The sequence below is a fragment of the Coregonus lavaretus genome, assembly GCF_964263955.1.
Source record: "Coregonus lavaretus genome assembly, contig: HAP1_SCAFFOLD_251, whole genome shotgun sequence".
In the NCBI taxonomy this organism is placed as follows: domain Eukaryota; kingdom Metazoa; phylum Chordata; class Actinopteri; order Salmoniformes; family Salmonidae; genus Coregonus; species Coregonus lavaretus.
In genome coordinates, this window is record NW_028166533.1 from 343,910 (window position 1) to 367,880 (window position 23,971).

The 23,971-nt window shown below is 44.6% G+C and overlaps 1 protein-coding gene across 1 annotated transcript; it reads right to left on the reverse strand.

Moving 5' to 3' along the window:
* Window positions 1–270: 270 nt before the first annotated feature.
* On the reverse strand, window positions 271–21,702 carry LOC311114580 (cilia- and flagella-associated protein 298). The gene is made up of 8 exons (XM_084189820.1): window positions 21,624–21,702; window positions 21,124–21,265; window positions 19,430–19,597; window positions 16,673–16,740; window positions 16,237–16,395; window positions 10,367–10,498; window positions 3,362–3,457; window positions 271–416 (listed from the first exon to the last, which is right to left on the reverse strand). The coding sequence occupies exons 2-8, from the start codon at window positions 21,260–21,262 to the stop codon at window positions 306–308; spliced, it is 873 nt and encodes a 290-aa protein (XP_084045946.1). The 5' UTR covers window positions 21,263–21,265; window positions 21,624–21,702; the 3' UTR covers window positions 271–305.
* Window positions 21,703–23,971: the final 2,269 nt, after the last annotated feature.

Below are 23,971 nucleotides of genomic sequence, written 5' to 3' on the forward strand. Positions count from 1 at the left end.
TGTATGGGTGGTCCCGGGGAGGTTAAGGCATCGCTAGTGAGTGTGTGGGTGCATATGCATGTCTGTGTCTCCCTCTGTGTGTTGGTGTGTGTGTGTACAAGTGTGTGTGTGTACAAGTGTGTGTGTGTATAAGTGTGTGTGTGCGCGTGTGTATATAGTTGTGGCCAAATATATATTTAAAACAAATTTTGGTCAACACACCTTGTTATTTTCAACATTGCAGAACCCATTTTATTTTTGTAAACTTGAGCTTACAATTTTTATTTCGAAAAAAAAAAAAAAAAAGACAAATGGCATGTGTGTGTCTACCTGGGACCCCACTTGATGTTGCTGAGGCCCTGAAACTGTCTCTTCAAGGCCTGTCTGTCTGACCATTCTGAGTGGAGGTGACTGTCGTCCTCCACCTCGTCCAGCATCTGTCAAAACGAGTGTGTTTATAATGGGGTACGTAGATGAGTGTGTTTATAATGGGGTACGTAGATGAGTGTGTTTATAAGGGGGTACGTAGATGAGTGTGTTTATAAGGGGGTACGTAGATGAGTGTGTTTATAAGGGGGTACGTAGATGAGTGTGTTTATAAGGGGGTAGGTAGATGAGTGTGTTTATAATGGGGTACGTAGATGAGTGTGTTTATAATGGGGTAGGTAGATGAGTGTGTTTATAATGGGGTACGTAGATGAGTGTGTTTATAATGGGGTAGGTAGATGAGTGTGTTTATAATGGGGTACGTAGATGAGTGTGTTTATAATGGGGTAGGTAGATGAGTGTGTTTATAAGGGGGTACGTAGATGAGTGTGTTTATAATGGGGTACGTAGATGAGTGTGTTTATAAGGGGGTACGTAGATGAGTGTGTTTATAATGGGGTACGTAGATGAGTGTGTTTATAATGGGGTACGTAGATGAGTGTGTTTATAATGGGGTACGTAGATGAGTGTGTTTATAAGGGGGTACGTAGATGAGTGTGTTTATAATGGGGTACGTAGATGAGTGTGTTTATAAGGGGGTACGTAGATGAGTGTGTTTATAATGGGGTACGTAGATGAGTGTGTTTATAAGGGGGTACGTAGATGAGTGTGTTTATAAGGGGGTACGTAGATGAGTGTGTTTATAATGGGGTACGTAGATGAGTGTGTTTATAAGGGGGTACGTAGATGAGTGTGTTTATAAGGGGGTAGGTAGATGAGTGTGTTTATAAGGGGGTACGTAGATGAGTGTGTTTATAATGGGGTACGTAGATGAGTGTGTTTATAAGGGGGTACGTAGATGAGTGTGTTTATAAGGGGGTACGTAGATGAGTGTGTTTATAATGGGGTACGTAGATGAGTGTGTTTATAAGGGGGTACGTAGATGAGTGTGTTTATAAGGGGGTACGTAGATGAGTGTGTTTATAATGGGGTACGTAGATGAGTGTGTTTATAAGGGGGTACGTAGATGAGTGTGTTTATAATGGGGTAGGTAGATGAGTGTGTTTATAATGGGGTACGTAGATGAGTGTGTTTATAATGGGGTACGTAGATGAGTGTGTTTATAATGGGGTACGTAGATGAGTGTGTTTATAAGGGGGTACGTAGATGAGTGTGTTTATAAGGGGGTACGTAGATGAGTGTGTTTATAATGGGGTACGTAGATGAGTGTGTTTATAAGGGGGTACGTAGATGAGTGTGTTTATAAGGGGGTACGTAGATGAGTGTGTTTATAATGGGGTACGTAGATGAGTGTGTTTATAAGGGGGTACGTAGATGAGTGTGTTTATAATGGGGTACGTAGATGAGTGTGTTTATAAGGGGGTACGTAGATGAGTGTGTTTATAATGGGGTACGTAGATGAGTGTGTTTATAAGGGGGTACGTAGATGAGTGTGTTTATAATGGGGTACGTAGATGAGTGTGTTTATAAGGGGGTACGTAGATGAGTGTGTTTATAAGGGGGTACGTAGATGAGTGTGTTTATAAGGGGGTACGTAGATGAGTGTGTTTATAAGGGGGTACGTAGATGAGTGTGTTTATAAGGGGGTACGTAGATGAGTGTGTTTATAATGGGGTATGTAGATGAGTGTGTTTATAAGGGGGTACGTAGATGAGTGTGTTTATAAGGGGGTACGTAGATGAGTGTGTTTATAATGGGGTACGTAGATGAGTGTGTTTATAAGGGGGTACGTAGATGACTGTGTTTATAAGGGGGTAGGTAGATGAGTGTGTTTATAAGGGGGTACGTAGATGAGTGTGTTTATAAGGGGGTACGTAGATGAGTGTGTTTATAAGGGGGTACGTAGATGAGTGTGTTTATAATGGGGTAGGTAGATGAGTGTGTTTATAATGGGGTACGTAGATGAGTGTGTTTATAATGGGGTACGTAGATGAGTGTGTTTATAAGGGGGTACGTAGATGAGTGTGTTTATAAGGGGGTACGTAGATGAGTGTGTTTATAAGGGGGTACGTAGATGAGTGTGTTTATAAGGGGGTACGTAGATGAGTGTGTTTATAAGGGGGTACGTAGATGAGTGTGTTTATAAGGGGGTACGTAGATGAGTGTGTTTATAAGGGGGTACGTAGATGAGTGTGTTTATAATGGGGTACGTAGATGAGTGTGTTTATAATGGGGTACGTAGATGAGTGTGTTTATAAGGGGGTACGTAGATGAGTGTGTTTATAAGGGGGTACGTAGATGAGTGTGTTTATAAGGGGGTACGTAGATGAGTGTGTTTATAATGGGGTACGTAGATGAGTGTGTTTATAAGGGGGTACGTAGATGAGTGTGTTTATAAGGGGGTACGTAGATGAGTGTGTTTATAATGGGGTACGTAGATGAGTGTGTTTATAAGGGGGTACGTAGATGAGTGTGTTTATAATGGGGTACGTAGATGAGTGTGTTTATAAGGGGGTACGTAGATGAGTGTGTTTATAAGGGGGTACGTAGATGAGTGTGTTTATAAGGGGGTACGTAGATGAGTGTGTTTATAATGGGGTACGTAGATGAGTGTGTTTATAATGGGGTACGTAGATGAGTGTGTTTATAAGGGGGTACGTAGATGAGTGTGTTTATAAGGGGGTACGTAGATGAGTGTGTTTATAAGGGGGTACGTAGATGAGTGTGTTTATAATGGGGTACGTAGATGAGTGTGTTTATAAGGGGGTACGTAGATGAGTGTGTTTATAAGGGGGTACGTAGATGAGTGTGTTTATAAGGGGGTACGTAGATGAGTGTGTTTATAAGGGGGTAGACGTGTGTTTTTGTATATGTGTGTGTAAGAGTGTGTGTAAGAGTGTGTGTATATGTGTGTGTGAGTGTGTGTGAGTGTGTGAGTGTGTAAGTGTGTGTGAGTGTGAGTGTGTGAGAGAGAGTGTGTGTGTGTGTGTCCCACCTTGAGTTCCTGTTGTCTCTTGTAGAGGTGCATCATCATCTGTTTCTGTTGCTCCTCTGTGACCACAGGTTCTCTGGCTGGCGCCCCCTGGCCCCTCTGACAGAAACACATGGTCAAACATCAGCATGACCTACAACATTATATCCATTATCCATCTAGAACAGGGGTGTCAAACGTACGGCCCGCGGGCCGGATCAGGCCCGCAAACGGGTTTAATCCGGCCCGCGAGATGATTCCGAAAAAAATAAAAATAAAATAAATACATTTTATTTTATTTTATTTTTTGTAAAGTATAAAAATGCGCTGCAATTTTTCAAGAAAATAAACTGCTGTTCCAATTGCGTCCACTGGATGGCGCAATAGCAATTGTGTTAAGCAAGCAAACTGTTTATACCGGGGCAGAGCAAGTAGGTCAAGCACGTGCAGCCAATGAGCTACTTTGTTTTGCCCGCGATATTTATTACGGCTTCTACTTTTAACATTATGTGCTTTGGCACCCTCATTGCCCCAATATGTCTCTGTCAAAAAAGAGAAAAGTGGACGCAGAGTGCAGAGTGCAGAGTGTTCCAAGAAAAATGGTCATCCTATTTATTCACGGAATTGAATGGGAAAGCTGTATGTTTGGTGTGTTCAGAGCATGTTGCAGTGCTGAAAGAATAAAACCTTCGTCGCCACTATGTGAGTCTTCATGCCGACAAATATGACAACTTTCAAGGACAGCGGAGATGAGAGAAGGTGAATGAACTGTTGGCGGGTCTGAAGAAACAGCAGTCTGTGTTTACTCACAGCCGAGACATCAGTGACGCTGCATTGAAAGCTAGCTACCTCATTGCTAATGAAATCGCAGTGGCTTCAAAACCATTTAGTGAGGGTGAATTTGTAAAAACATGCATGATGAAGGCAGCGGAGATTGTGTGCCCTGAAAAGCGGCAGGCTTTTGCAAATATCAGCCTGACAAGAAACACAGTTGCAGACAGGATTTTCGATCTTTCAGTGGATTTGGACAGCCAGTTGAAGCAAAAAGTAAAGTCATTTATTGCGTTTTCGGTTGCAATTGATGAAAGCACGGACATTACAGATGTTGCACAACTGGCCATTTTCATCCGCGGAGTTGATGACACATTGACCGTCACCGAGGAGTTCGTGGAGTTGGTGCCGATGACAGATACAACGACAGCAGCTGATATTTTTACCGCACTCGTCGGCGCGCTGGACAGGGTCGGAGTGGACTGGTCCCGCGCTGTCAGCCTGGCTACAGATGGTGCGCCCTCAATGATCGGGAAAAAAGCAGGCGTTGTGACAAAGTTCAGAGAGAAAGTGCAATCTGCAAATGGAGGACGTGATTTTTTGACTTTTCACTGTATTTTGCACCAGGAGGCTTTGTGTTGCAAGTCATTAAAGATGGATAACGTCATGAAGGTGGTCATCCAAACTGTTAATTTCATCCGATCCAGAAGCCTGAATCACCGTCAGTTTGACAGCCTTCTCAGAGAGAAAGATCACATCTATGGCCTGCCATACCACACTGAGGTAAGATGGTTAAGCCGAGGTGCTGTGCTGAGGCGTTTCTTTGATTTACGAGAAGAAATTGAACAGTTCATGGAAGAAAAGGGCAAACCAGTGTTAGAATTTCATTCCGCAGAATGGATGCAGGACCTTGCATTTATGGTGGATGTTACAGAGCACCTGAATAACTTGAACAAACAGCTGTAAGGGCGCAACAAAGTTGTCACGCAGTATTATGACAGCATACGTTCTTTCAAGTTGAAGCTGTCATTGTGGGAGACGCAACTTGCCGGTGGTGATGCAGCTCACTTCCCCTGTCTGAAAAATGTGTGCGCGACCCAACATGTGGCAGACATGAAGCGGTTCAAAGATAAAATAACGGGACTGTTACGGGAGTTTGAACAACGCTTTCAGATTTATGTTTATATGTTTTTATGTTGATGTGCTATTGTTTTTAATTGATTTTATTTTATTTGTATATTTAACCTATTCTTGACTCTGTGGTTCTTGCACTTGTTTGGGGAACAGGATTTCATTATTTTTATCTACATTTCTGCCTGAGAAATGACACCCTGATATAGTTCTGTGATCTGTGAAACAGTTCTGTTAATCACTGAGGCATTGTGTGTTTGTGTGTTCTTTTTCTTTTGAATTTTCAAATAAACTTGACGTGTTTTATGATTAATAGTGATGTTGTGCTTGTACTATTTTGGACACACTGTCCTCAGGCTCCAGCTTTATGTTGTATGTTGATCGTATTAAAACAAAGAAAACAATCTGAAGTTGTTGTTTTTAAGTTATATATACCATGATTTTTCCGGTCCGGCCCACTTGGGAATAGATTTTCCTCCATGTGGCCCCTGAGCTAAAATGAGTTTGACACCCCTGATCTAGAACATCTAGAACTATCTATCTAGGCTTCGATCAAGGGCTCGGCCTACTTCGAACTGAAAAGTGTGAACTATTGCTTCCTAAAGTGGTTTCCTTTCCTCACCTCATCTTATTGGCTTTGTCTGATGTGATCTGAACTATCACTTTAGACTATTGATATGAGAAACCACTTTAGACTATTGATATGAGAAACCACTTTAGACTATTGATATGAGAAACCACTTTAGACTATTGATATGAGAAACCACTTTAGACTATTGATATGAGAAACCACTTTAGACTATTGATATGAGAAACCACTTTAGACTATTGACACGAGAAACCACTTTAGACTATTGATACGAGAAACCACTTTAGACTATTGATATGAGAAACCACTTTAGACTATTGATATGAGAAACCACTTTAGACTATTGATATGAGAAACCACTTTAGACTATTGATATGAGAAACCACTTTAGACTATTGATATGAGAAACCACTTTAGACTATTGATATGAGAAACCACTTTAGACTATTGATATGAGAAACCACTTTAGACTATTGATATGAGAAACCACTTTAGACTATTGAGATGTACCCTCTGTTTCTATTTTCAAGATGTGGAGGCGTAGCTCAGTCACACCAGAGAACGCTTGATAAAGTGGCTCACGCTCTGCTCACGCTGGCAAAATGTTATGCGTCCAGCGTAGCAGGTAAAAACCTAATGTTTTCCAGATTCCCCAGTCAGTGATACACCAGTGTAGCTCCCCAGTAGCTCCCCAGTCAGTAATACACCAGTGTAGCTCCCCAGTAGCTCCCCAGTCAGTAATACACCAGTGTAGCTCCCCAGTAGCTCCCCAGTCAGTAATACACCAGTGTAGCTCCCCAGTAGCTCCCCAGTCAGTAATACACCAGTGTAGCTCCCCAGTCAGTAAGTGTAGCTCCCCAGTCAGTAATACACCAGTGTAGCTCCCCAGTCAGTGATACACCAGTGTAGCTCCCCAGTCAGTAATACACCAGTGTAACTCCCCAGTCAGTAATACACCAGTGTAGCTCCCCAGTCAGTGATACACCAGTGTAGCTCCCCAGTCAGTAATACACCAGTGTAGCTCCCCAGTCAGTAATACACCAGTGTAGCTCCCCAGTCAGTAATACACCAGTGTAGCTCCCCAGTCAGTAATACACCAGTGTAACTCCCCAGTCAGTAATACACCAGTGTAGCTCCCCAGTCAGTAATACACCAGTGTAACTCCCCAGTCAGTAATACACCAGTGTAGCTCCCCAGTCAGTAATACACCAGTGTAGCTCCCCAGTCAGTGATACACCAGTGTAGCTCCCCAGTCAGTAATACACCAGTGTAGCTCCCCAGTCAGTAATACACCAGTGTAGCTCCCCAGTCAGTAATACACCAGTGTAGCTCCCCAGTCAGTAATACACCAGTGTAGCTCCCCAGTCAGTAATACACCAGTGTAACTCCCCAGTCAGTAATACACCAGTGTAGCTCCCCAGTCAGTAAGTGTAGCTCCCCAGTCAGTAATACACCAGTGTAGCTCCCCAGTCAGTAATACACCAGTGTAGCTCCCCAGTCAGTGATACACCAGTGTAGCTCCCCAGTCAGTAAGTGTAGCTCCCCAGTCAGTGATACACCAGTGTAGCTCCCCAGTCAGTAATACACCAGTGTAGCTCCCCAGTCAGTAATACACCAGTGTAGCTCCCCAGTCAGTAATACACCAGTGTAGCTCCCCAGTCAGTAATACACCAGTGTAACTCCCCAGTCAGTAATACACCAGTGTAGCTCCCCAGTCAGTAATACACCAGTGTAGCTCCCCAGTCAGTAATACACCAGTGTAGCTCCCCAGTCAGTAATACACCAGTGTAGCTCCCCAGTCAGTAATACACCAGTGTAACTCCCCAGTCAGTAATACACCAGTGTAGCTCCCCAGTCAGTAATACACCAGTGTAGCTCCCCAGTCAGTAATACACCAGTGTAGCTCCCCAGTCAGTAATACACCAGTGTAGCTCCCCAGTCAGTAATACACCAGTGTAGCTCCCCAGTCAGTAATACACCAGTGTAGCTCCCCAGTCAGTAATACACCAGTGTAACTCCCCAGTCAGTAATACACCAGTGTAGCTCCCCAGTCAGTAATACACCAGTGTAGCTCCCCAGTCAGTAATGCCATAACTTATCAGAACAACCAGTAATTGGAACAACCGATGGCATCCCACAAACCTTTCCCCTTTAGCCCTTTTTCACACTAAAAACTCAAACAATTTGCCTGGAGCGCGGAGTGAGATTCCCAAAGGCTGGAGCGTCGGCCTTCTCCCAAAGGCTGGAGCGTCGGCCTTCTCCCAAAGGCTGGAGCGTCGGCCTTCTCCCAAAGGCTGGAGCGTCGGCCTTCTCCCAAAGGCTGGAGCGTCGGCCTTCTCCCAAAGGCTGGAGCGTCGGCCTTCTCCCAAAGGCTGGAGCGTCGGCCTTCTCCCAAAGGCTGGAGCGTCGGCCTTCTCCCAAAGGCTGGAGCGTCGGCCTTCTCCCAAAGGCTGGAGCGTCGGCCTTCTCCCAAAGGCTGGAGCGTCGGCCTTCTCCCAAAGGCTGGAGCGTCGGCCTTCTCCCAAAGGCTGGAGCGTCGGCCTTCTCCCAAAGGCTGGAGCGTCGGCCTTCTCCCAAAGGCTGGAGTGTCGGCCTTCTCCCAAAGGCTGGAGTGTCGGCCTTCTCCCAAAGGCTGGAGCGTCGGCCTTCTCCCAAAGGCTGGAGTGTCGGCCTTCTCGCCCACTACAATTTCACTCCAGTATCGCTCACTTCACGAGCTCAGAGCATGCCCAGCCCAGCATGCATTTGTAGTCTACTTGTGTGCTGCTACAGCCCTTTGCTTTAGCTACTGTCATGGAGTTCAATAAATATATTCATAAAGAAACTGATAAAACACACAAGAGCTGAATTAAGGTGACTTCCAAAGATGAGGACCAAGAGCAAGAGAGGGAGTGCGGTGATGTAATGTCCACAACTAAAGAATCATTGTGGAATCTGAAAAGACACGCATCCTGAAAGCATGATGGTGTAGTTACCACCTGCACATGCTACTTTTTCCCCTCACTGTAAGTGTCATTGTAGCAAAGTATTTATAAACTAAAAATCAGATCTCTTAAAAGTTTTGTTCATTTTCATTCTATTATCTATACAATAGGCTATCATTGATTTTGGCCCATATTCCCACTTTCAAGGACCTTTCCATTTGATTGGGTTATTTTGCCTCAATCTGTTTGCCTACCTATAGAAACATTTTTTTTTAAACGACGCATCCTGCCCGGCATGGCAAGAGTGGCCTGAAGGGTGTTTAGCATCCCCAGTTGCTCTGCAAGAGCGGAGAGGATATTCTCCGCCGCTGGCCGGCTCTCCAGGCACCATGGAGAGGATATTCTCCGCCGCTGGCCGGCTCTCCAGGCACCATGGAGAGGATATTCTCCGCCGCTGGCCGGCTCTCCAGGCACCATGGAGAGGATATTCTCCGCCGCTGGCCGGCTCTCCAGGCACCATCGCATGAAGCCTGAAGCCACAGACTCTGGCCAAACTGGTGTTTCTAAAACTGAGCCTAATAAGGCATTTTGATTAATTTGTATTTAATTCTAAGTAAGCCACAGCCTATATGCACAATGTATAGACTATAACGATTTAATACAATGAAATGTTGTTTAAATGCTGAGCGCTTTATGTTCCAACCAGCCTATTGTGTTGCACTCGCAAATGCTTCACAATGTATTTGTTTGTAGGCTATAGCCTTGAAATCATTGAAATAATAGGCTAATAATATAGCCTAAATAATTCATTTTCGTTCCTTCTTAGGCTCCCTGTCTGTCTCCTGACCTATTCAGAGTGTTTATATGCTGTTTAATACGACATGTAGCCTGTTTGAAATGATGAGCTTCTTACAGTCACCTTTTCCTGTTGTTTATTAAAATACTTTTCATTCAAATCGTATCGTTTGGTTTCAATACATCAAAACCAAATGAGAGGTCCAGGTAGTCACAAATATAGATGGGCCTCCCGAGTGGCGCAGTGGTCTAAGGCACTGCATCGCAGTGCTAGCTGTGCCACTAGAGATCCTGGTTCGTATCCAGGCTCTGTCGCAGCCGGCCGCGACCGGGAGACCCATGGGGTGGCGCACAATTGGCCCAGCGTCGTCCAGGGTAGGGGAAGGAATGGCCGGCAGGGATGTAGCTCAGTTGATAGAGCATGGCGTTTGCAACGCCAGGGTTGTGGGTTCGTTTCCCACGGGGGGCCAGTATAAAAAAATAAATAAAAAAACATGTATTCACTAACTGTAAGTCGCTCTGGATAAGAGCGTCTGCTAAATGACTAAAATGTAAAAATGTAATGTAAATGGGTGTTGGTTTAATTGTGATTTTTAATGGAATGGAGCGGATTTGGAGCGGCAATAGTTTTTTTCCTGTGAGTGCAGAGCGGTATTTAGCGGAGAGATTGGAAAGGACGTGGAGTGCCGGAGCGGTGCGCAAGAACCGCTCCATAAGCGACGAGCAGGATTTCCAACCTCTCTCATTACTCCGACTCAAACACAGACATTCTTTCAAATGCCCGCCCCTACTGGCTAGTTGTAGTGTAGCTCCACCTACCTTCTGTATTTTGACTACGATCTTGGTTTTGTCATTCTTGCCGATGTAGTCCTGCAGTTTCTTCCCTCTCTGCATCTCCTTAGCAGCCCACCACAGCTGAGCCTCCTCCACTGGAATCACCTGGAGAGATGCCTGGGAGAGAGGGAGATAGGGGAGGAGGGAGAGAGATAGGGGAGGAGGGAGAGAGATAGGGGAGGAGGGAGATAGGGGAGGAGGGAGGGAGATAGGGGAGGAGGGAGAGAGATAGGGGAGGAGGGAGAGAGATAGGGGAGGAGGGAGAGAGATAGGGGAGGAGGGAGATAGGGTAGGAGGGAGAGAGAGATAGGGGAGGAGGGAGATAGGGGAGGAGGGAGAGAGAGAGGGGGGAGGAGGGAGAGAGATAGGGGAGGAGGGAGAGAGATAGGGGAGGAGGGAGACAGAGCGATGGGGAGGAGGGAGAGAGAGAGGGGAGGAGGGAGAGAGAGGGGAGGAGGGAGAGAGAGGGGAGGAGGGAGAGAGATAGGGGAGGAGGGAGAGAGATAGGGGAGGAGGGAGAGAGAGAGATAGGGGAGGAGGGAGAGAGAGAGATAGGGGAGGAGGGAGAGAGAGAGATAGGGGAGGAGGGAGAGAGAGAGATAGGGGAGGAGGGAGATAGGGGAGGAGGGAGAGAGATAGGGGAGGAGGGAGACAGAGCGATGGGGAAGAGGGAGAGAGATAGGGGAGGAGGGAGAGAGAGGGGAGGAGGGAGATAGGGGAGGAGGGAGAGAGATAGGGGAGGAGGGAGATAGGGGAGGAGGGAGAGAGAGAGATAGGGGAGGAGGGAGAGAGATAGGGGAGGAGGGAGAGAGGGAGATAGGGGAGGAGGGAGAGAGAGAGATAGGGGAGGAGGGAGAGAGAGATAGGGGAGGAGGGAGATAGGGGAGGAGGGAGAGAGAGATAGGGGAGTAGGGAGATAGGGGAGGAGGGAGAGAGAGATAGGGGAGGAGGGAGATAGGGGAGGAGGGAGAGAGAGAGAGGGGAGGAGGGAGATAGGGGAGGAGGGAGAGAGAGAGGGGGGAGGAGGGAGATAGGGGAGGAGGGAGAGAGAGATAGGGGAGGAGGGAGAGAGAGATAGGGGAGGAGGGAGAGAGAGAGATAGTGGAGGAGGGAGACAGAGAGAGAGAGAGAGAGAGAGAGAGATCGGGGAGGAGGGAGAGAGCGGGAGAAAGAGAGAGCGCAAGAGAGAGAAAAAAGGGAAGGAGAAAGAGAAGGGAGGGAGAGAGAGAGAAGGCAAGGAGGAGGAGAGAGATACAGACAAATACAGGGGGAGACAGGCAGAGAAAGAGAGAGACAATTGGACAGGGAGAGTGGTCGGTGATCACTGATACATCAACTGATGATCAGGGGTTTTCTACATCTGGATAACACACACCCAACTGGCGGCAAGCGGGCTAAGTTTCATTTGGCCCCCCAAGTATTCTGAGCAAAATAAAATAAATACAAATGTAATTTAATTGTTGAACATAAGACTGTAGAAACACCAGGAAATCAGCTCCAAATTATTTTAATTGAAGAAATCTGTTCCCAAGTATTCCCACACATAATAGAGAGATGTGATCGTATACTAATGTAAGTGTCACACCCTGGCTCTGGGACTCTATATGTTGAGCCAGGGTGTGTTCATTCTATGTGTTATATTTCTATGTTGGGAGTTCTAGTTTGTTTATTTCTATGTTGGCCTGAGTGACTCCCAATCAGAGGCAACGAGTGTCAGCTGTGGCTGGTTGTCTCTGATTGGGAGCCATATTTAAACTGTCTGTTTTTCCCTTTGTGTTATAATAATAATAATATGCCATTTAGCAGACGCTTTTATCCAAAGCGACTTACAGTCATGCGTGCATAATTTTTTTTTTTTGTGTATGGGTGGTCCCGGGGCTCGAACCCACTACCTTGGCGTTACTAGCGCCGTGCTCTACCAGCTGAGCTACAGAGGTGTTTGTGGGTTCTTGTTCCAGTTGGTTGTGTTTGTACCGTGGTCTTCACGAGTCATTTTGTTATTGTCCGTATTTATCACTAAAGGTAAATAAACATGTTCGTTCATCACGCTGCACCTTGGTCTATTCCGTACGACGATCGTGACAGGTTTAAAATGATGTTTTAGTCTAACATTATATACAGTGGGGGAAAAAATTATTTAGTCAGCCACCAATTGTGCAAGTTCTCCCACTTAGAAAGATGAGAGAGGCCTGTAATTTTCATCATAGGTACACGTCAACTATGACAGACAAAATGAGAAAAAAAAATCCTGAAAATCACATTGTAGGATTTTTAATGAATTTATTTGCAAATTATGGTGGAAAATAAGTATTTGGTCAATAACAAAAGTTTCTCAATACTTTGTTATATACCCTTTGTTGGCAATGACACAGGTCAAACGTTTTCTGTAAGTCTTCACAAGGTTTTCACACACTGTTGCTGGTATTTTGGCCCATTCCTCCATGCAGATCTCCTCTAGAGCAGTGATGTTTTGGGGCTGTCGCTGGGCAACACGGACTTTCAACTCCCTCCAAAGATTTTCTATGGGGTTGAGATCTGGAGACTGGCTAGGCCACTCCAGGACCTTGAAATGCTTCTTACAAAGCCACTCCTTCGTTGCCCGGGCGGTGTGTTTGGGATCATTGTCATGCTGAAAGACCCAGCCATGTTTCATCTTCAATGCCCTTGCTGATGGAACGAGGTTTTCACTCAAAATCTCACGATACATGGCCCCATTCATTCTTTCCTTTACACGGATCAGTCGTCCTGGTCCCTTTGCAGAAAAACAGCCCCAAAGCATGATGTTTCCACCCCCATGCTTCACAGTAGGTATGGTGTTCTTTGGATGCAACTCAGCATTCTTTGTCCTCCAAACACGACGAGTTGAGTTTTGACCAAAAAGTTATATTTTGGTTTCATCTGACCATATGACATTCTCCCAATCCTCTTCTGGATCATCCAAATGCACTCTAGCAAACTTCAGACGGGCCTGGACATGTACTGGCTTAAGCAGGGGGACACGTCTGGCACTGCAGGATTTGAGTCCCTGGCGGCGTAGTGTGTTACTGATGGTAGGCTTTGTTACTTTGGTCCCAGCTCTCTGCAGGTCATTCACGAGGTCCCCCCGTGTGGTTCTGGGATTTTTGCTCACCGTTCTTGTGATCATTTTGACCCCACGGGGTGAGATCTTGCGTGGAGCCCCAGATCGAGGGAGATTATCAGTGGTCTTGTATGTCTTCCATTTCCTAATAATTGCTCCCACAGTTGATTTCTTCAAACCAAGCTGCTTACCTATTGCAGATTCAGTCTTCCCAGCCTGGTGCAGGTCTACAATTTTGTTTCTGGTGTCCTTTGACAGCTCTTTGGTCTTGGCCATAGTGGAGTTTGGAGTGTGACTGTTTGAGGTTGTGGACAGGTGTCTTTTATACTGATAACAAGTTCAAACAGGTGCCATTAATACAGGTAACGAGTGGAGGACAGAGGAGCCTCTTAAAGAAGAAGTTACAGGTCTGTGAGAGCCAGAAATCTTGCTTGTTTGTAGGTGACCAAATACTTATTTTCCACCATAATTTGCAAATAAATTCATTAAAAATCCTAAAATGTGATTTTCTGGAAAAAAAATTCTCAATTTGTCTGTCATTGTTGACGTGTACCTATGATGAAAATTACAGGCCTCTCTCATCTTTTTAAGTGGGAGAACTTGCACAATTGGTGGCTGACTAAATACTTTTTTTCCCCACTGTATGTTTGGGCTTCTTGCTGTCAATTTGCAGTCTACAAATTATTTGTAATTATGTTCTGGCCTCCCGACCATCTTCCCGCGGTTGAATGTAGTTGATGATCCCTGACATAGACTGTAACATTAGGGAGGTGATCCCTGCATAGACTGTAACATTAGGGAGGTGATCCCTGCCATAGACTGTAACATTAGGGAGGTGATCCCTGCCATAGACTGTAACATTAGGGAGGTGATCCCTGCATAGACTGTAACATTAGGGAGGTGATCCCTGTCATAGACTGTAACATTAGGGAGGTGATCCCTGCCATAGACTGTAACATTAGGGAGGTGATCCCTGCCATAGACTGTAACATTAGGGAGGTGATCCCTGTCATAGACTGTAACATTAGGGAGGTGATCCCTGCCATAGACTGTAACATTAGGGAGGTGATCCCTGCCATAGACTGTAACATTAGGGAGGTGATCCCTGCCATAGACTGTAACATTAGGGAGGTGATCCCTGCCATTCACTGTAACATTAGGGAGGTGATCCCTGCCATAGACTGTAACATTAGGGAGGTGATCCCTGCCATAGACTGTAACATTAGGGAGGTGATCCCTGCCATAGACTGTAACATTAGGGAGGTGATCCCTGCCATAGACTGTAACATTAGGGAGGTGATCCCTGCCATAGACTGTAACATTAGGGAGGTGATCCCTGTCATAGACTGTAACATTAGGGAGGTGATCCCTGCCATAGACTGTAACATTAGGGAGGTGATCCCTGTCGTAGACTGTAACATTAGGGAGGTGATCCCTGTCATAGACTGTAACATTAGGGAGGTGATCCCTGTCATAGACTGTAACATTAGGGAGGTGATCCCTGTCGTAGACTGTAACATTAGGGAGGTGATCCCTGTCGTAGACTGTAACATTAGGGAGGTGATCCCTGCCGTAGACTGTAACATTAGGGAGGTGATCCCTGTCATAGACTGTAACATTAGGGAGGTGATCCCTGTCATAGACTGTAACATTAGGGAGGTGATCCCTGCCATAGACTGTAACATTAGGGAGGTGATCCCTACCATAGACTGTAACATTAGGGAGGTGATCCCTGCCATAGACTGTATCATTAGGGAGGTGATCCCTGTCATAGACTGTAACATTAGGGAGGTGATCCCTACCATAGACTGTAACATTAGGGAGGTGATCCCTGCCATAGACTGTATCATTAGGGAGGTGATCCCTGTCATAGACTGTAACATTAGGGAGGTGATCCCTGCCATAGACTGTAACATTAGGGAGGTGATCCCTGCCATAGACTGTAACATTAGGGAGGTGATCCCTGTCATAGACTGTAACATTAGGGAGGTGATCCCTGTCATAGACTGTAACATTAGGGAGGTGATCCCTGCCATAGACTGTAACATTAGGGAGGTGAAACCCATGTACAGACCCGGTCCACAGAATTAACCACAACTGAGGAAAATATTGAATGAATGAATAAATAAACAAATAACAGAATAAATGGAAGGATGGGGAAGCCCTCCGTTGGTAATGGAAGAGGACAGCTGTTTATCTAATGGAAGAGGACAGCTGTTTATCTAATGGAAGAGGACAGCTGTTTATCTAATGGAAGAGGACAGCTGTTTATCTAATGGAAGAGGACAGCTGTTTATCTAATGGAAGAGGACAGCTGTTTATCTAATGGAAGAGGACAGCTGTTTATCTAATGGAAGAGGACAGCTGTTTATCTAATGGAAGAGGACAGCTGTTTATCTAATGGAAGAGGACAGCTGTTTATCTAATGGAAGAGGACAGCTGTTTATCTAATGGAAGAGGACAGCTGTTTATCCAATGGAAGAGGACAGCTGTTTATCTAATGGAAGAGGACAGCTGTTTATCTAATGGAAGAGGACTGCTGTTTATCTAATGGAAGAGGACAGCTGTTTATCTAATGGAAGAGGACAGCTGTTTATCTAATGGAAGAGGACAGCTGTTTATCTAATGGAAGAGGACAGCTGTTTATCTAATGGAAGAGGACAGCTGTTTATCTAATGGAAGAGGACAGCTGTTTATCTAATGGAAGAGGACAGCTGTTTATCTAATGGAAGAGGACAGCTGTTTATCTAATGGAAGAGGACAGCTGTTTATCTACCTGTGTTCCTGACAGGTCCTCCTGGTCCTCCAGCTCCATCCTGATTGGGTCGTGTGGCGGCAGACCCATTGGGTAGACGATCATCACCGCGCCCCTCAGCTGGTCCAGCGCCTCCTTCACCGTCTCCATGGTAACACACACACCAGCCACCACCTGTTTCTGAAGGGCACCAAAGGAGGGGAAATAAGAAAAGGCCTTTCTCTCAAATGACACCCTATTCCCTTACCAGAGGCCTATTGGCCCAGGTCAAAAGTAGTGCACCATATATAAGGAATAGGGTGCCATTTGGGACTCATGTAAAACGTGTGCGGTGTGGTCCTCCAAGTGTAAATACATTAAGACTTAGTTTTTCATATTTGGTGTAGGCCTTGAGTGTGAGACGGTGTGAGAGTCTGTGTGTGTGTGTGTGTGTGTGATATTGAAATACTGTAGCTACCTTAGAGATGAGTGCCTTGGCCTCCTCCATGGTGTTCCTCAGCACCTCCTTCATCTTCTGGTTAGGAGCTGGAGGAGGAGGAGGAGGGAGCACACTCAGGTTCAGGGTTGGGGTCAATTCCATTTCAGAAAGTAAACCAAATTCCAATTCCACATTTTCCTAATTGAAAAGCATGGAAGAGAATTGGAATTTCAATATACTTTCTGAATTGACTGGAATTTAAATGGAATTGACTCCAACCCTCTCAGGTCCACAACAATTTAGCCAGGAGGACTCTTGCCAGTCTCTATAGGAGAGCTAAGACGCTGCACACAGAGAGCAGGCTCCAGACTGTTGGAGGTAGGAGCACACAGAACTATGTCGGTTAGAACATACATAAAAATGTATGCACGCATGACTGTACATCGCTTTGGATAAAAGCGTCTGCTAAATGGCATATTATTATTATTATTATTAAATTGTCCTCTCTACTAAAGCCAATACATTGACCAACACCCTGGACACAGAGAGCAGGCTCCAAGCCCAGACCAAATTATAGTGGTCTTCAAATCAAAATGTTATTTGTCAAGTACACGGTTTAGAGAAACAATGCTTGTGCACTAACTCCCTCTACATTACAGACATTACAAAATAACAAGTCCGGTAATACATGAGGTAGTATGTCTAGAAATAGAAGAGGTAGTATGTCTAGTAATAGAAGAGGTAGTATGTTTAGTAATAGAAGAGGTAGTATGTCTAGTAATAGAAGAGGTAGTATGTCTAGTAATAGAAGAGGTAGTATGTCTAGAAATAGAAGAGGTAGTATGTCTAGTAATAGAAGAGGTAGTATGTCTAGTAATAGAAGAGGTAGTATGTCTAGTAATAGAAGAGGTAGTATGTCTAGAAATAGAAGAGGTAGTATGTCTAGTAATAGAAGAGGTAGTATGTCTGGTAATAGAAGAGGTAGTATGTCTAGTAATAGAAGAGGTAGTATGTCTAGTAATAGAAGAGGTAGTATGTCTAGTACTAGAAGAGGTTGTACTCAGGTCTCCCGAGTGGCGCAGTGGTCTAAGGCACTGCATCGCAGTGCTAGCTGTGTCACTAGAGATCCTGGTTCGAATCCAGGCTCTGTCGTAGCCGGCCGCGACCGGGAGACCCACGGGGCGGCGCGCAATTGGCCCAGCGTCGTCCAGGGTAGGGGAGGGAATGGCCGGCAGGGATGTAGCTCAGTTGGTAGAGCATGGCGTTTGCAACGCCAGGGTTGTGGGTTCGCATCCCACAGTCTATAGGTTAATTTGCATAATTTAGTGGAATTAAATTGGCGCGTGTGTATTTTCGTTAGTCAGCATGTATCTGATTTATCTCATGCCACAGCATCCACAGCCTAGTTAGAGGAGAGGAATATCCTACCACCTGTCAGACAGCGCAATAGCAGCTCCTCAAAAAGCTGGTACGAGAATTAAATGTGCTTTTGTAAGCTCAGTCATTGCGCAACAATTAACAATTCTAAACGCAATCGCGTGTTTAAAAACTGTTTTGATGACCACTATTAAAAATGTCTTACCTTGCTTCAAAGCAGCCTTGCCAAAAATCTGACCATAGAAACGCGGAAGCAATTATTTTATAAACACTTCATGCCATTAACCAGCATTTCTCTTCTGTTCTATTGGTTTCCATATCAACTTTCTTTCTTTGTCCAGAAGACAAAGGCACAATCCTAGTCATATTAGCAACACATCCTATTTGTTGCTATTAGATTCCCCCTCTTTAAAAGTTTTTTGAATGGACATTTTAATCTGTCACATATGGAACCGCTCACATTAGGTGCGCTGTTTAGAACTGTGTTTTCCCGCGAATTGCATTTTTATCAAATGTTTGAAAATGATGTTTTATTAGCTTCTTCATTACAGGAGTTGCATGTTCAATAACCGGCTATAGCCTTTTGACTGTAAGACGATATGCCTGCTATTGTGGCATGTTTACATTAAGTTCTTAATGAAAAATGTCAGTTCCTTGTTAGCTGAGGAACGCTCAACTCCGTTCTCTTATATCGAGGCGGAGTTGAATATTGATAACTGGTCACGCTATTTGCGATAAAACAACATGGAGTCACCATCTGTAAACACATGTAAAAATGTAAATACTGAAAATGATTACCTGTACCTATGTTTGTGTCCTGTACAACTGCGGTCCTTCCGCGGGGGTGCTGAAATTCATACTTTTAATAAAAACGTTTATTGAATACAACCATAGACATTTTCCTAATTTGTGTTGCTCAATTTAGCGCGGATGCGCTTGTCTCAATTTAATCTCCGCTTACGTAGTATGTCAAGGCGTCTATGTCTCCAGTTGAGCTACACAAATTAGTTAAAAGTCGGTGGTTGTATTCGATATGTTTTTTTTAAAAGTATACATTTCAGCATCCTGTGGAAGGACGGCAGTTGTACAGGACAAACATGGGTACAGGTAAGCGTTTTCAGAATCTACATAGTATTCTGTGTTGTTCACGTCAATTCCCTATTATGATTTTTTTTTTTTACCGTTTGTTGACCAGTTAATGAGGGTTAGTTAGTCGGAAGCAAAATTGACCGGAATGTGCATCCCTAAACAAAACAGAACTTAAGAGAACCATACGGAAGCAAACAGAAGCAAACGGAACAAAACGGGGAGGAATGTACATAAATTGTCCAATAGACATTTGTGTTTTTTTATTTTTTATTATACATTTTTACGTTTTGGAGTAACCGTGTCCGACTAAGAATACACCTCTGGACTCACCGTGTCCGTTCCTCCTTCCAATCTCATCCTTGTTGAATTCAGGTCCTCCGCTTGGGACACACCTCTCCTCCCACTCGTCCTTTAGCCTCAGGTCAACAATCTGTTCATCCGTCAGACCCTGCATGTTGGGGGGCAGCGTCACCCCGTGGTCCACCAGCTCTGGGAACTCTGGGGGGAGGAGACAGGAGAATGGAACACAGACACGCTAACACGCACACAATCTTTTGGCCAGAGGAAGCTATGTGCGTCTTATGAAAGTGTAGAGCTAGCTAGTTAGCTGTACTGTGTATAACATAGTGTAGAGCTAGCTAATTAGCTGTATCGTATTTAACATACAGTGTAGAGCTAGCTAGTTAGCTGTACTGTGTATAACATAGTGTAGAGCTAGCTAATTCGCTGTATCGTATTTAACATACAGTGTAGAGCTAGCTAGTTAGCTGTATTGTGTATAACATACATGTAGCCATGTAATGACTATACTGGTCTATGGTGTACAATTGCAGCTATCAAAGTAAGTAGTCTATGTATGGAAGCTTCTGCTAAAGTTAATTTAAAAAATATATATAGAGACACGTTCCGAATGGACCCGAGGACAACTAGACCCGGTTCGATCCGAGTGAGGGAAGCAGCAGAAAATAATTGTTTTAAGCTACTTTATTAAAATCGGAGCTGATAAGGCCCGAGAGGAGGGAGAGAGAGGTGGTTCTCTAGTAGGCGGGGGAGGGGCCATACTGTGAGGGAGTGACACCCCCCCCCCCCCCCCTGCCTTGGTTATTTATCATCAAATATGATTACGTGGTACCTGTCTTGACTGCATCAAACCGGGAGAAGCTAGTTAAGCTAGCTAACGTTAGCTAGCTGGGCTAATTGAGGCTGCAGTGCATGCGCTTTCTCATCCTACGGTTACAAATAATTCCATTCAGAATACCTGTTGGCTCTTGGTCGTTGAAGCCTATCCTAGTCCTTTAACTTTTAATTCCATCATTTTAAAGCTGCAATGTACATTTTGAGTGAAATGTGAATAATAGATCTGTCATTCTCATTAAAAGCAAGTCTAAGAAGCGGTAGATCTGTTCTATATGCGCTATTTCTAAGCTTCCCGTTCTTACGTTTTGTTTTTGCGTCTTCTACTTTTGATTTTGTACACCAGCTTCAAAATACAATATTTTTGGTTATGGAAAATATATTTCACAGCGGTTTAGATGGTACAATGATTCCCTACACTACACTTGCTTGTTTAGTCACAAACTGTAATTAGGCGAACTATTCAAATTTTTGCAACCAGGAAATGGCGGAGAGATTTCTGCATAGTGCATCTTTAATTCCATCTTCCATTGATTAGATATCCCTTAACTTTTGCCACACATGTAGGCTCTATGACTGTAGCATATTGCCGCTTTGATGACTTACGATTGGCCATCAACAAGCGACATGCGCCACTCTTGTGAAAAGCAAGAACAGCAGCATAAATTATACAATTTCTCTCTATGGATCTGTATGGGCCCTTCCAGACAAGCCAGTTAAAAATGACACATAACCCATACCCGTGACCATCATATCAGATCCGACCCAGACCCGTGACAATATTTAGAAATCTGGGTCCCGGATCGGATCTCGTGAAGACCACTAATTGGCACAGGACAGAGGCAGGGTTTCTAGCTACATCTTCATCTACACCCACTAACGTTACTCACCTGAGCATAGCCTGTCTACTTTGAGCCTGGCGTTGTAGATGGCTGTGACCTGCTGGGTCAGGGTTTCCAACGGGACGTCGACTGACGTACTGAACAGGAACTGGCTCTCGTCACCGCGCTTCACGTGCAACTGCACCATTCTCTGCAATGATGTCAAAGTATTAGCTAGTTAGCTAGCCAGTTGTGAACCCGAAAACTATTATATCAAGTTGCTAGCTAACTAGACAGATCGTATAGAGGCGGTAGGTAACGTTGGCTAAGTCAGCTGGCTGACAAGTCTAAAAGTTGTAGCTATCTAGCTAGAAAGCTCCATCAGAAATTAAGTTACCATAGCAACTGAACACCAACTTCCCTGTGTTGATAGCTAACTAGCTGGAAAACAACTTGAGCGTCAACTTTTACTTTTTAGCTACATACAAATAGCCAACATTTACAGACAAATTAATATTGTGACGTGGACAAGACTTAATTTGATAAGACAACAATTGACAAAAACCTACCGTTGTGGAAAACGTAGCGTCAGGAAGGACACAAAATAGTGGAGTACCAGAGGTGTCGCAGCATTCAATCACACCGTTTCTAAACGCAGCATCGCGAGACATCCGGGAACCTTGGAACCAAGCAGACCAGGCCAGAGATAATTTTGAAGAGATGGAAAACTTCATCGGAATCGTATTACCGCCCATTGTGTACATTTTAGTCATTTAGCAGACGCTCTTATCCAGAGCGACTTACAGTTAGTGAGTGCATACATTTTTTATGTATTTTTCATACTGGCCCCCCGTGGGAATCGAACCCACAACCCTGGCGTTGCAAACGCCATGCTCTACCAACTGAGCTACATCCCTGCCTGCAACTAAGTGACGCAACATGACACCGTGAACGCGATTGGTCGACAGTCTGTTGGCTGGGGCGTTGTACATTGCTCAATGGGATTCCGATATCCTCCTTTCTCTAAAAATATCTCTGACCAGCCTGAGGTTTGGGGTTTCAGAAGTGAATTATTTTTCCTTAGTTGTTCATTTTCTCGATATCTAAAGGCACAACCGTTAGACCCGTTTTTCTGTAAGGCAATGAAGACTCTCTATACGAATGGTAACAGCTCTATCAAACTTGAAACATGGCACCTCACCTAGATTTGAGTCAAAGAGAGGAATTAGGCAAAGTTGCCCTAGCTCACCATGTCTGTTTTTATTAATCACACATAAGTATTCAGACCCTTTGCTATGAGACTCGAAATTGAGCTCAGGTGCATCCTGTTCCATTGATCATCCTTGAGATGTTTCTAAAACTTGATTGGAGTCCACCTGTGATCAATTCAATTGATTGGACATCATTTGGAAAGGTACACACCTGTCTATATAAGGTCCCACAGTTGACAGTGCATGTCAGAGCAAAAAGCAAGCCATGAGGTCGAAGGAATTGTCCGTAGAGCTCCGAGACAGGATTGTGTCGAGGCACAGATCTGGGGAAGGATACCAAAACATTCTGCAGTATTGAAGGTCCCCAAGAACACAGTGGCCTCCATCATTCTTAAATGGAATAAGTTTGGAACCACCAAGACTCTTCCTAGAGCTGGTCGCCTGGCCAAACTGAGCAATCGGGGGAGAAGGGTCTTGGTCAGGGAGGTGACCAAGAACCCGATGGTCACACTGACAGATTTCCTCTGTGGAGATGGGAGAACCTTCCAGAAGGATAACCATCTCTGCAGCACTCCTCCAATCAAGCCTTTATGGTAGATGAGCCAGACAGAAGCCACTCCTCAGTAAAAGGCACATGACAGCCCACTTGGAGTTTGCCAAAAGGCACCTAAAGACTCTCAGACCATGAGAAACAAGATTCTCTGGTCTGATGAAACCAAGATTGAACTCTTTGGCCTGAATGCCAAGTGTCACGTCTGGAGGAAACCTGGCACCATCCCTACGGTGAAGCATGGTGGTGGCAGCATCATGCTGTGGGGATGTTTTTCAGCGGCAGGGACTGGGAAACTAGTCAGGATTGAGGGAAAGATGAACGGAGCAAAATACAGAGAGATCCTTGATGAAAACCTGCTCCAGAGCGCTCAGGACCTCAGACTGGGGCGAAGGTTCACCTTCCAACAGGACAACGACCCTAAGCACACAGCCAAGACAACGCAGGAGTGGCTTCGGAACAAGTCTCTGAATGTCCTTGAGTGGTCCAGCCAGAGCCCGGACTTGAACTCGATCGAACATCTCTGGAGAGACCTGAAAATAGCTGTGCAGGGACGCTCTCCATCCAACCTGACAGAGCTTGAGAGGATCTGCAGAGAAGAATGGGAGAAACTCCCCAAATACAGGTGTGACACCCAAGAAGACTCAAGGCTGTAATCGCTGCCAAAGGTGCTTCAACAAAGTACTGAGTAAAGGGTCTGAACACTTACGTAAATGTCATTTTTCAGTGTTTTATTTTTAATACATTTGCCCAAATTTCTAAAAACCTGTTTTTTGTTTTGTCATTATGGGGTATTGTGTGTATATTGATGAGGGGGAAAAAAACAATTTAATCCATTTTAGAATAAGGCTGTAACGTAAATGTGGAAAAAGTCAAGGGGTCTGAATACTTTCCGATTGCACTGTATCTTTAAAAGAGTCCTAATAACCAAGGCTATCTTTATATCTTGACGGTAAAATAAGCAAAGAGACCAAATGCTTTTCAACTTTCTGTGGAGAAACCGTACCCATTACATTAGGAAAACTGTTGTGATGAACACTAATGAGTATGGTGGGCTGAATTTTCTGAACTTTACTACCTTAAATAATAATTTTTAAGATCAATTGGATTAAACAATTCCTAAGAAGACCCACTTCTACGTGGAACTTTATTTCTC